Raw genomic sequence first — 13,167 nt, 5'->3', positions numbered from 1 at the left:
ATTAAAGGCGTGCACCACCATGCCCAGCCTTTTCACAGGTAGATTTAATTAAATATTTTTAAGCTACTATAGATCGACATGCTTAAAATGGAAGTTATGCAGACTTGTTTTGGAATAGGAACTAAGAAGGAAAAAATAAAAGAAACATTGTAGTCAGTGTCCTATCTCTATTACCAGTAAGCTAGAACAGGTGGACATGTTTCTAGAACATAATGAGCTAGGCACACACTTGCTAAAGTAAATTTCTAACACAGTACTTGGTATTTGGAAATGCTTTACAAATATGCATGTTATAGAAGTGAAGGCCAAAGACAAAGCTTTTTCATAGACTGATTCTTGTTTAAAATGTGGTGACATTTATGATTACAAGGCCTTTAGGAACTGTTAGATTTTCTTGTTTCTGTAATATTTTTTAAATTTTATATTTTTGAAAGCTTCACACATTGTATTTTGGTCATATTTATCCCTTAATTACTCTCTACCCCTCCCAAATTTAGTGTATGTGTGAGTTTGTTTGTTTGTTTGTTGTTGTTTTCCCTAATATATACTTCACTGGAGTATGGTCAACTTTACAGTGACCAACTACATTTTAAAGAAAACTGACACTTCCTCAGAAAACACTAACTGTCGGTAGCTCTTTAAGGATGAAGCTCATAGGCTCCAATGCCTTCCATGTAACAGCAATTTTAAAGGTGTCTGTGATCTTATTCAGTGCTTTAGGTGAAGCAGAACATACTAGGGGAGCACATGGTGGCCAAAGCTGCTTATTTTGTGATTACCTGGAAACAGAAAAAGTCTCTGGGAATGAGATAATACCCTTCACAAAGTCTCCACTGTTTTATTTCCTAAATTTTTATTTACCCTGAGCTATATTCTGTCCTTCCAAATATTTTTTAAAGTGTGGCTTAGGAGGATGCTTTGTGCACAGTAGTGAAGTTGTCTGTTTATGGAGTTCAGAAGAGGGCAGTCAGACCCCTTGGAACTAAGATTGGGATTAGAGGTTGTGAGCCACCTAGTGTGGATGCTGGGAATTGAACTCTGCTATTCTGTGACAATGGTATGTGCATTCTGTTAACTAGTGAGCCATTCTTCCTGCCCTCCCAGTCTTTTTAAAATGAATATCCTGCTAGGTTTATTTATTTATTTTTTTTCTGAGACAGGGTTTTTCTGCATAGCCCTGGTTGTCTGGAACTTAATCTGTAGACCACGCTGACCATGAAGTCAGAGATCCACTTGCCTCTGTCTCCCAAGTGCTGAGACATGGTAGGTTCTTTAGCATGAATAGTTGTGGCCTGGCAAATGTTCTTATTTCTAAGTCTTATGACCTGAGTTCAGTCCTTGGTATCCATCTTGTGGAAGCAAAACACTCAGTGATTGCCGCAAGTTGCTCTCTGACCTAGTCAGAGACCCTCACTGTTCCCCTCCCAAAATAAACAATGTTTTGGGGGCTTTGTGTGTATTGTATGAATATTTTACCTACACATGTGTGCGTGTGTGCATCATGTGTGCTTAGTGCTTGTGGAGGCAAGAAGAAAGTGTCAGATCTGGAACTCAAGTTATAGACAGTTCTGAGTTCCCATGTGGATTCTGGGAAGTGAACTTGGGTCCTGTGCAAGACCAGCAAGTGTTCTAAACTGTCAAGCCATCTTTCTGCTCAAGAAGTATAATTTTTGTTTGTTCCGTTTGGTTTTGCTTTTCTTGAGATTAGGTCTCATTGTGTAGTACTGTTTAGCCTGGACTGCAGTCTGGATGCTGGCTTTGAAATCACAGAGATCTACTTGTCATTGCTTCTCAAGTGCTGGGGTTAGAGATATGCACTGCCAGACCCAGCAATAGTATATTTAAATATATTTGTTTTTTGAGACAGGGTTTTTCTGTATAGCCTTGGCTGTTCTGGACTTGCTTGAAAGACCAGGCTTGGCCTCGAATTCACAGAGATCCACCTCCTTCTGCCTCCCTGATTGCTGGGATTACAGGCATGTGCCACCATGCCTGGCTCTCGTATTTAAATTTAATTTATTATTAATTTATTACTTTGTATTCAATTATTTACATAACAGTGGGAAAATAAATGTGTGTTTGTCAGAGGTTAAGAGGCTGAAGTCTTATATTTTGTATCTTTTAGAAGTTGCTTTTATTTTATATGAGAGAGTATTCTGATGTGTATAGAACTGGATTTATAGTTAAGGTGCTGGGGTTTGAACCTGGATCCTCTGGAAGAGCAAACAGCCAGTGTTCTTCTCCAGATCTCCTGTGTTTTTGTTGATCACTCTTCACTCTACTTTCTGAGATATGATCTAACACTAACTTGCTAGGCTGGCTGGCCAGCATGCCTTGACGAATCCCATGATCTGCCTTTCCAATAGTGAAATGCCTCACCCTCCCCAATGTTGGGATTAAAGGCATATATCACCGCAGCATTCTGCTTGTGTCACTGTTTTCTCTTTTATTTTTAAAAATTATTTCTAGGAACAGTGGAAGAAGAGAATTAAATTACTATGTGTTGGAAGACCCCTTTATTCAGGTGAAAAGTTAGATCATAAAGATGTATTTAGAACATAGAATCTAAGACCTGTTATCCCATGGAATGTGAATAATGTAACTGAAAAAGACTGGGAAATAGTACTTGTTGGTGTGGAGAAGGAGATTATTTCATAGCCAGCCTGAGGTGTATATTGAGTTCTAGGCAGTATGCCTTTAGCCCCAGCACTGGGGAGTTAGAGACAGGCAGGGCTACAGAATGAGACCTTGTCTTGAAAAACAAACAAGCCCGATAAATAAATTAAATATAGTATAGGAGATTCCATATTAAAATCAAGATGGAAAATAGGTTAGCTCTTATTTGGTGGTTCCAATTAAAATTGAGGAATATAAAATGTGTTTAGATAAGATAGTGAAATGACATTTTATTGGAAATGTGTTAGGTAGACGTGGTGGTACATGGCCTATAGTCTATGATGGAAGTACAAAGATTTTGCATTTCAGGCCAGTGTCATTTAGTGAATCACTGTCTCAAAAGACAAAAAGTTAAGTTTTTATACATCAGTTTAAAACGACTTTATATTTATATGTAAAAATACATTTTCTGCATATTGTTGGCAATTGTTAATAGTAATCTACAATTTTAAAGTTTTGGACTTGTGTATTAGTTTTGGGTTTTATTGATACAATAATTAATTCAAGTTCTGTTAATGACTTTAGCCAGAAGGTATGTAAAAAGTATGAGAATAAAAGAAATTTTCAGTCAAGGCTACACAGAGAAACCCTGTCATAAAAACCAAAAAAATAAAAATGAAAGAATTTTTGGGAATGTACCATTAAGGCCTGTAGCAGTGGGGACCCAAGAGAGATCAATGGTAATCAGAGAGACTTGAAGAAAACCAAGAAAATGGTACCTTAGAAGCACAGCAATGAAGATGATTCTAAAAGTAAGAAGACATGGTTAGCAGCCTCAGATGCTGAATGAAGACAGAGGCTGCACCGAAGAACAAATATCCATTTAACTTTGCATGTGTAGTTTTTGGTGACCTTAATTAAGCCAATGTCACTGGATTGTTAATGGATGGAAGAGTAATTGGTTGGTGAGATGATCATGCAGACATTTTGCAATAGCTTTATAGTTTTAATATGAATTAGCTGTGTTTTATTTAAATTTGCAAAAAGTGTCCAATTTTATAGACAGACTAAGATTGGGATACTAAAAATAGTAAAGTTGGAATTTGTGTATCTGCTCTCTACATTCCACTGCAAAGACAAAGTGGAAAAAATATATAAATTATTTCATCAAGTAGTAGGATTTTACTACAGAAAAAAAAGTAACAATATTTTGAATGGTTTCTCCGTTTATTTGAAGGAGTAATATGTAGGAGGCATCTGACAGGTAGTTTTTAATTCTTCCTTTAGATTTAAAGAACATGTACAAAATAACTTGCCTAGAGATCTTTTAACTGGTGAACAGTTCATTCAGCTGAGAAGGGAATTAGCATCTGTAAATGGACACAGTGGTGATGATGGACCTCCTGGAGATGACCTTCCATCAGGAATGGAAGACATAACTGATCCAGCAAAGGTAACCCTCTTAGTCAGATGTTCAGTGGATAAGAAACTAGGTAGCATATGTGGAAGGGTGATATGGTCTGGGCATTTAGATAATATGATTTAAGCATGATTGTAAAGGAGAAAGTTGTTACCATGAGATACTTAACTTACCTGGAAGTGACTTAGTATATAAAAAATATTTTACTTTGACTCTAATCTACTATTCCTGTCTTTAAAAATAATTAAGAAATTGGCCTTTTGAAGTTTTGTTATAAATCATATTTAAAACTGGGTGTGGTGTCACCTTTAATGCCAGCATTTGGGGAGGGGGCACAGTCAAATGGATCTTCTTTAATTCTTGGCCAGCCTGGTCTCATTAATGAGTTCAGGATACTCAGTGCTGTATGCATAGCAATCCTGTCTCAAAAGCCAAACCTGACAAACAAACAAAATTATAACATTGAACAATTAAAAACTCTCCCTTTGGAAGATTGAAGTATCTGTAGAAGATATTTAAATGTGTGCTGTTGAGAATTCTTTGTATGTAACTTATAAGACTTATTATTTTTTTCTTTTTTTCCCTAGCTAATTACTGAAATAGAAAACATGAGACATAGAGTCATTGAAATTCATCAAGAAATGTTTAATTATAATGAGCATGAAGTTAGTAAGAGGTGGACATTTGAAGAAGGCGTAAGTGTTTTGTTTTATAATAGTCTTCAAAATATAAAATAAGATTGTGGTTTTCCCTTTTTTCTTTTTTTAAGATTTATTTATAGCAGGGCATGGTGGTGCACGCCTTTAATCCCAGCACTCGGGAGGCAGAGGCAGGCGGATCACTGTGAGTTCGAGGCTAGCCTGGTCTACAAAACGAGTCCAGGACAGCCAAGGCTATACAGAGAAACCCTGTCTCAAAAAACCAAAAAAAAAAAAAAAAAAAAAAAAAAAAAAAAAAAAAAAAAAAAAAGATTTATTTATTATGAACACAGTGCTCTATCTGCATGTACTCCCACAAGCTATAAGAGGGCATCAGATCACATTATAGATGGTTGTGAGCCACCATGAGGTTGCTGGGAATTGAACTCAGGACCTCTGGAGGAGCAGCCAGTGCTCTTAACCTCTGAGCTATCTCCCCAGCCTGATTGTTTTTTCTTAAAGCAGTAACACCATTGTTAATTTTCTTTCTTTTGTATTAGTAGTAATTCAAGGTGTTCATCTCAGTTGTGTTTAACATTTTCCATTGCCAGTTTTAGAATCTTACTGCATGGAGGTTTCAACTGTAGATTCCAGATTAATTTGAATATATATTTGTTATACCTTATGGATAATAAAATAGCTGCTCTATTAAGCTCAATATTAAGCTCAATTTGTAGACCACTTGCTCAACATACATACCAGCACCACATATAGACCAAGTTTGGTGCCAGTTCTTGTAGTAATCTCAGCACTTAAAAGCAAGACATAAAAGATTCAAAAATTGATAATCTTGAGTTACCTATTAAGTTCTGTGCCAGCCTGTGCTATATTAGATCCTGTCTCAAAAAGTAAAAGCACACATACACATCTACTATGGGTAAATATTTTGGTCTTACTAATTTAACCATTTTCTTACTGCCTTTGTAAGATATACTCCCATGTCAAATTATTTGCCTGTCTGAAATATGCATTTCATTAGTGCACTGACAGTACTACCATCAGCATAGTCAAATTTGGTAACTTTTTTCTCACCTTTCCTCTTCAGTTCTTCTTATCCTACTTACTCACCTGCCATTTAGCTTCCTCAGCCACACTCTTAAGGTTTGATATAATATGTTTTTGTAAGTTATCCTATTATGGCCTAGCCTATGAGTGGATTTGTATGTATGTCTATTGTAGCTGGCTGTAAAATAGTTTTGATAAATAAACAATATCGTTTACCTTAGTAATCAAAATAAAGACTCCTTAAGAATTTGGGAACAGCCAGGCGGTGGTGACACGTGCCTTTAATCCCAGCACTTGGGAGGCAGAGGCAGGCGGATCTCTGTGAGTTTAAGGTCAGCCTTTTCTACAGAGTGGGTCCAGGACAGACAGGGCAGTTATACAGAGAAACCCTGCCTCGGGAGGAAAAACGTTTGGGAACAACCTGGTTTACATTGTGAGTTGAGTTCTAGGACAGCCAGGGCTATATATAGCTCCTGTCTTAAGATCCCTAACTTACCCCCCCCCCCCACACACACACAAATCAGTAGTAAACTTTTAGAGTTCTTTGTACGTTAAGATTATTTATATCATTGTAATTAAAATATTTTGACTTTGGTTTACTTTTATTGGCATATATACCTTTTTTACAGATTAAAAGACCATATTTTCATGTGAAACCACTGGAAAAGGCCCAACTAAAAAACTGGAAAGAATACTTAGAATTCGAAATTGAAAATGGAACTCATGAAAGAGTTGTGGTTCTCTTTGAAAGATGTGTCATATCTTGTGCCCTCTATGAGGAGTTTTGGATTAAGGTAAGAATATTATGTAGTGTTTAACTTGAATTTTATAACATTGATCTAGTGACTAACCTTTTTTGTACTTCTGTTGAATGTTGTTCATATAACTATATCTGTTGCATTAGGAGATGGTCTGCTTGCAACCAGATTTGACTGCTGCATATGCCAACCTCGTTGCCTCTCTTCGTCCTTCCTTACAGAAACTAGTCTAGTGGTTCAATAAAGGTGCTGAATGGGTTTAAAAATAGAATTTTATCGTTCTGTCACATATTTAATCACATGTTCAACTGTAAATTATTCAGTATTTTCTCTTTTCTGTATGTAGTATGCCAAGTACATGGAAAACCATAGCATTGAAGGAGTGAGGCATGTCTTCAGCAGAGCTTGTACTGTTCATCTCCCAAAGAAACCTATGGCACATATGCTCTGGGCAGCTTTTGAGGAACAGCAAGGTAAGAAAAATGTTAAATTGGTTTATTTTATGTATTTACTTTATGAGAATGGGTGTTTTGCCTGCATGCATAGCCGTACTTAGTATTTGCATGGGAACTTCTGGGATGGCACTAAACAGATGGTTGTGAGTGCTAAGAAGTGAACTTGGGTCCTCTGCAACAGCAGCAAGTTATATTGGCTGTCCTGGACTCCCTTTGTAGACCAGGCTGGCCTCGAACTCACAACGATCCTCCTGCCTCTGCCTCCCGAGTGCTGGGATTAAAGGCATGTGCCACCACACGCGGCTCTAACTGCTGAATCTTATCTCTAGCTCCTCAGTTGATGTTTTAGCACTTTATGTCAGAGTGGAGTTAATGGGAATTAAGTACTGAGGATGTATAAAGAAGAATTCGGCAAATTACTTATATAAAATCTATAAAATCCCTGACAGTTCAGCCTTGCCATATCCTAATAGCAGCTGTAGACAGTACAAAATAAGTAAACATGGCTGTTTATTACCACCCCCCCCCTCATAAAATAGCTAGATTTAGCTATTTTTAGTGCTTGATGTGAATTATTTTGGAAATTTAAACAAAAGTATAAATATTTAATTACTATTTTAGGGAATATCAATGAAGCCAGGACTATCTTGAGAACATTTGAAGACTATGTTCTAGGACTGGCAATGGTTCGGTTACGAAGAGTAAGTTTAGAACGACGGCATGGAAATATGGAAGAGGCTGAACATTTGCTTCAAGATGCTATAAAGAATGCCAAATCAAATAATGAGTCATCATTTTATGCCATCAAACTAGCTCGACATCTTTTTAAAATACAGAAAAATCTTCCAAAATCCAGAAAGGTACTTTTGGAAGCAATCGAGAAAGATAAGGTATGCGTATTTTTAACAACATCTTCCATAAAAAGTTAGTACTTTTTTGGTTTGGCAACTGTGATGAAAGATTTGGTCTATACAGTAATAAATTTATTACTAAATGAGGACAACAGTCCCTCTAAACTGATGTTGCCACTTTTAACATTTAATCATTTAACATCTAATTACTTTGAATTTAAAGTTTGAGGAAATTATGGTTGCTGAATTGAATTGTAAATATTGTGGTTTTTATAATTAACTTGTAGAAACTTGATGATTGTTACTAGGGTAAAGGCCTGCGAGAAGACTTTATAGACAAAGCAAGACAGTAGAAAAGAAACAGCATAGTCACTTTCCTTATCCAAACCAGCCTTTTGTAGTTTATTTATGAATTTTCATCCTGGGCCAAGTCCAGTTAACTAACACAGGATAATGAGCTTTAATTGGTTAGCTTGTAACAACAACGCACTGCACCGTATGAGAAATAATAAGGTGGTGTCACAACCTATCAGTATGCCTAAAGAAGCAGAACGACTGTAGCCCAGTGATAGAGCACTGATTGTACTCAGCTCCCAGCACCACAAGACAGGAAAAATACTTCTTAAAGAATGTTTCACTTCATTATATACATGCTGAAAACAGACATGACTCTTCTTAATCTTAAACCTTATGCTTTTATCAAAATACTGTATGAGTGTTATTAATTATTGATACTGCTTTTTACTCAGGAGAACACAAAGTTATACCTCAATTTACTTGAAATGGAATACAGTTGTGACCTCAAACAAAATGAAGAAAATATCCTCACTTGCTTTGACAAAGCCATACATGGTTCATTACCTATTAAAATGAAAATTACATTTTCTCAGAGAAAAGTGGAATTCCTTGAAGATTTTGGTTCAGATGTTAATAAGTAAGATCTTAAACCTATCATCTTTTTGCAGGGAACATGAACATTGTTATTTTGTGATGAGAATTTGATGGCTATCTTATATTAATACAGTACTAAATTTATTTAATTTCTGTGATGTGTTTGTATGGGAGATGGTGCGCATGTTCCAAGATGTATGTGAGAGCAGAAGACAGCTTTCTCAGGGGTTTTCTCCTACCTTTTAGTGGGTGCTAGGGATCAGATTCGGGTATTCAGACTTAGCCAGACAGAACATGCTTTATGTGCTGAACTGCCTTTTTGGACCTAATGTTAAATTTACATGTGGAGGTGAATTCAGTTTTGTGAATATATATATGCTTAGTAGGAGCTAAGCTTTATCATCCCTTCAAAACTGTTTTTCTGTTTCAAATCAATTTTATTTTTGTGTGCATATGCACTTGTGCACATGGAGGTCAGAAGACAACTTGTAGCAGTTAATTCTCTTCTCCTACCATGTGAGCCCCCTCCCCAAAGAAATGAGATAAAGATTAAACTATGAGACACATGTGATGACAGTAGGTGAGGGATTGGCTGGCTGTAGTTGATGTAAAGTTCAGGGGTTATGTATTTGTCTATCATGTACAAGGCCTTGCGTCCAGTCCTTAGCAACATGCACAACGGTAGGATTGAATTAATCTGGAATAAGAATGCCATTTTATCTTGGGTTGGGAAAAAAAGGTAGATGTGTCACACAGATCTTGCCTGTTGACCTCAATCCTACTGAATCGTAAAAGGCCAAAAGTTCAAATTTGATAACCTCAGAGTAGAAATAGTGCTTATTAACATTGGTACGGTTGCAGTCTATCTGTTGCTCTAATATCCCAGTGCCTAATAGGTGTGTATATGACTTTGCTTGAGCTGATTTAGAATGATTTCCACCAAAACCACACGTGTGTCTCTTGTGTGTATGTTTTTGATGGTGTTTGTTTTCAGCTTAACACAGCAGCTAGTATATATCAGTTCTTGAAGTCACGCTAAGTATTTTGTATTATAAAATTCATAGCCATTTAATGAATACAGAAAATGTTAGTAGATGGAGAGAGGTGTAACTCAGCTATCCAGCTTTTTCAAGTCATGTATACGAGGATGAAGTAAGACCCTGTTTTATAGTTTCTGCTCTTAACTACCCAGTATGCTATATGAACAATGTCGTCTGTTTTTACACTGAAGAAGATATACAGAAGAAATGATTTTATGTAATGCTAGCTTTTAGTTGGGATGGTATGATTCTTGGGTGCTAAGAAAGTATGTGAAATATCATATACTTGATCTGTATGGATCAAAATAGATTTGTCATGCTTCCTAGACGAGGGAGTGCCATTTAGTTCTTACTACTGGATTCTGTTGAATGTATGGTGGTGGAAACAGACATTTTAACAATTTCATGTACATGATTTTAGAATAGTGTGAGGTAGCCTAAGTATGGAAGCCAAGGCCTTATACATGGACCCATTGAACCTACTTCTTCAGGAAAAAGTATGGCTGTCTTGTTTTTTAGATAATATCCCTAGCTGGCCTTAAATTCAGAGGTCCATCTGCCTCCTGAGTGTATGCATGCCATACCTGGTCAGAACTAGGAGCTTGTGCCATCAGCAGTAAACTCTTAGAGCTGGCACTTACAAACTTAGATGAATTATCATTTTGATTTGATAATAATAGCCAGACAAATTACTGGTTCAATGAAAAGATACTACATAAAACTCTAGGCCCTTGAACATAATTTAGGTATGAAGAGGCTTGATATCAGGACTAAGACTTAAATCTTTTTGTTGTTGTTGTTTTATTTGTTTTGTTTTTCAAGACATGGTTTCTCTGCATAGCCCTGGCTGTACTGGATTTGTATACTAGGCTAGTCTCAAACTCAACAGAGATCCATCTGCTTCTGCCTCCCTAGTGCTTGGATTAAAGGCATGTGCGACCATAACAGCTAGATTTAAGTCTTAAAAGATAAGACAAGGAGTCCACTTAGAAACTTATAAGCTGTGTTCTATTTTGGAAATGCTTCACATCTCTTCTCCCCCCCCCCCCCAATTATGCCTTTCCCCCTCAGGCTTCTGAATGCATATGATGAACATCAAACACTCCTAAAAGAACAGGATACATTAAAAAGGAAAGCTGAGAATGGGTATGTAAATTCTTGCTAAGTCAGGAAGGGGCACTTAAAAAACATTTCAATCTTAAAACGTGCTTTTCAGCATTATCTCTATATTGTGATATAATACTTTCTATGATTTTGGGGGATGGAGGGGAAATTCTGTGGTTGCTCTCAGAGGCAAGTATCAAGGCCACCTTCAACCTGCCACTCCCCAAGGTCCAAAATATGGATTCCATTGAACCTGGAGACAGAGTTAAAAAACAATTAGGATTAGTAGAGTTGGGCCACTGACCATAAAGTTAGGAACATATTTAAGGAAAGCCTTATATTTAGGTGGGCAGTTCAAGGTAATCTGGTGGCAATTATAGTAGAGTTGTGTTGCTACAAAGAATTGGAGTTAGTTTTGTGCTGCATAGTTGGTTAATCTACAGCATAACTGCTTATGCAGAAACATGAATTTACATAGACAGTCTCATTTTTATGTAGTTGAGATTAAAGATATATATACACTACCACATCCGACATATGAACACAAGTCACATTCAGATCCTAGGCCAGATTGCCACCTCTGCCATAAAGACCTGAGCATGCAATTTTCCAGCAAGTGGTCATCCTGGCATAAACGGAGAGTTGTAGATTTGTGGAAGTAAGAAGGCTTTAAAAAAAAAAAAAAAAAAAGTAAAGGGCCAGATTGGAAAGGAGTCTCATTAGCTTGTGGAAGAATCTGAAACCTCTTACTTGGCAGTGGCAGGCTGGTGTTAGTCCTTTGAAGAGGACAGGGATCAGTCCTGTCTTTCTTCATGGCAGCTAATGTAGATAGCAACTTATATTAGATATGTCACATTCTCTGGGAGCAGTGATAAAATTCTTAGGATAGAAAATTGAGAGGCTGTTTCATAAAGGTAAAGTGGGTTTTGCCTTCAGTCTGCATATAGTTTGTCTAGCAAGGAACTTTACCCACTGGCTATTTTATGAACAGCATCTTGTTTTCAAAAGATGGCTGAAAACCCAACTAAAACAAATATATATAATGTGATCACTTAGGAAAGTTCAGATATGTGGGAATTTTGAGTTTCTATTTTCACCTTTTATATAGCTCTGAAGAACCAGAAGAGAAGAAAGCACACACAGAAGACATGTCATCAGCACAGATCATTGATGGGGATTTACAGGCAAATCAAGCTGCATATAATTACAGTGCCTGGTATCAGGTAAGTGCATCATTTATTCTTCACAATAGCTAGTATATTGTGTATTTCCTTTTGTGACCTACTGTAGTAATTTCATCAGTACCTATTATCTTTTATATGTGGAACACAGCTCTTAAGTCTACTATGCTGACATGTTTACCTTTATTACTTTTTCAGTACAATTATCAGAATCCTTGGAATTATGGACAGTATTATCCTCCACCTCCAACCTGATGGGAAAATGTAAATTTCAGATGGGTTATATGAGAAATGCAGAATTATTTTTTTTGAAGGATGTAAACAATAGTATAAGCTTGTTGTATTTGATAATTTGTCTTCCCACTTTCTGTGTAACATTTGCTTAGTTAACAGCCGAAAATGTCAATTAGTAGTGTACCATAGGAACTTTCCTACCATTTTTTAAATTTACTTTTTATTGGAGAACTATTTTTTTTAATTTTTAATTTAATTTTTATTTTTTTGCATTAAATGGCCTAGAATTCTTTTGCAGCTCATGCAAGAGATTTGTAGCCTTAAATGTAGGGACAAAAAACTGACTGCAAATCATGTCAGTTAAGATTCTGGGGGAAAAAAAAATAAGGGCTGGTTATGAGAATTTTATCTCCTATCAAAAGACTTTTTTTTTTTTAAACCTTAAACCCTAAGGTTATCTAAATGTTTCAGTTATGCTTTGGTTCTAACTCCAGGAAAGATGAGTTGAACTATTAGAATAACATGCTCTGCCTTGGAATAGATGTCAGCATTAAGAAATGAAACATTAAAGTGTGTTTTGGGAGACTTTGTATCTAGAATATTCATGTAAAACTTGTGAACAAGCTTTCATTTTGATCAAACACCATTTTTGTAATAAAAATAAAGACTCATGCAGCAATTGTTTATGAATTCATTTGGGGGAGGCACATATACCAAATATAGATTTAAAAAGCTTTCTCTAAAATTTATTATCTTCCTACCAGTATACTTTAGTTTTCTGCTTCAAGCTCCATGCCATTGACCTTTTTCACCATGAGCTAGTATTTTTTAAATGCCCTGGACAAAGCTACCTACCTAGCAGTTACACTCTTTGTTTGAAGTCCATAGTCTGTTTACTTAATCAGAATATTAAT

The 13,167-nt window shown here is 36.3% G+C and overlaps 1 protein-coding gene across 8 annotated transcripts in view; it reads left to right on the top strand.

Annotated features, from left to right (window-relative positions):
• Positions 1 to 12,932, top strand: part of PRPF39 (pre-mRNA processing factor 39) — a 28,272-nt gene extending 15,340 nt beyond the window's left edge. For all 8 annotated transcript variants that reach the window (XM_084793714.1, XM_084793715.1, XM_084793713.1 and 5 more), the window contains 9 exons: positions 3,904 to 4,069; positions 4,624 to 4,731; positions 6,369 to 6,533; positions 6,844 to 6,970; positions 7,574 to 7,842; positions 8,553 to 8,737; positions 10,806 to 10,880; positions 11,947 to 12,061; positions 12,218 to 12,932. In XM_084793714.1, coding sequence (XP_084649840.1) covers positions 3,904 to 4,069; positions 4,624 to 4,731; positions 6,369 to 6,533; positions 6,844 to 6,970; positions 7,574 to 7,842; positions 8,553 to 8,737; positions 10,806 to 10,880; positions 11,947 to 12,061; positions 12,218 to 12,274 — 1,267 coding nt within the window. In that variant the 3' untranslated portion in view covers positions 12,275 to 12,932. The remainder of the gene's footprint in view (positions 1 to 3,903; positions 4,070 to 4,623; positions 4,732 to 6,368; positions 6,534 to 6,843; positions 6,971 to 7,573; positions 7,843 to 8,552; positions 8,738 to 10,805; positions 10,881 to 11,946; positions 12,062 to 12,217) is intronic.
• The last annotated feature ends 235 nt before the right edge of the window (positions 12,933 to 13,167 follow it).

The sequence above is a fragment of the Acomys minous genome, assembly GCF_964271855.1.
Source record: "Acomys minous genome assembly, chromosome: 8".
In the NCBI taxonomy this organism is placed as follows: Eukaryota; Metazoa; Chordata; class Mammalia; order Rodentia; family Muridae; genus Acomys; species Acomys minous.
This window is presented reverse-complemented; position numbering and strand designations above follow the sequence as displayed.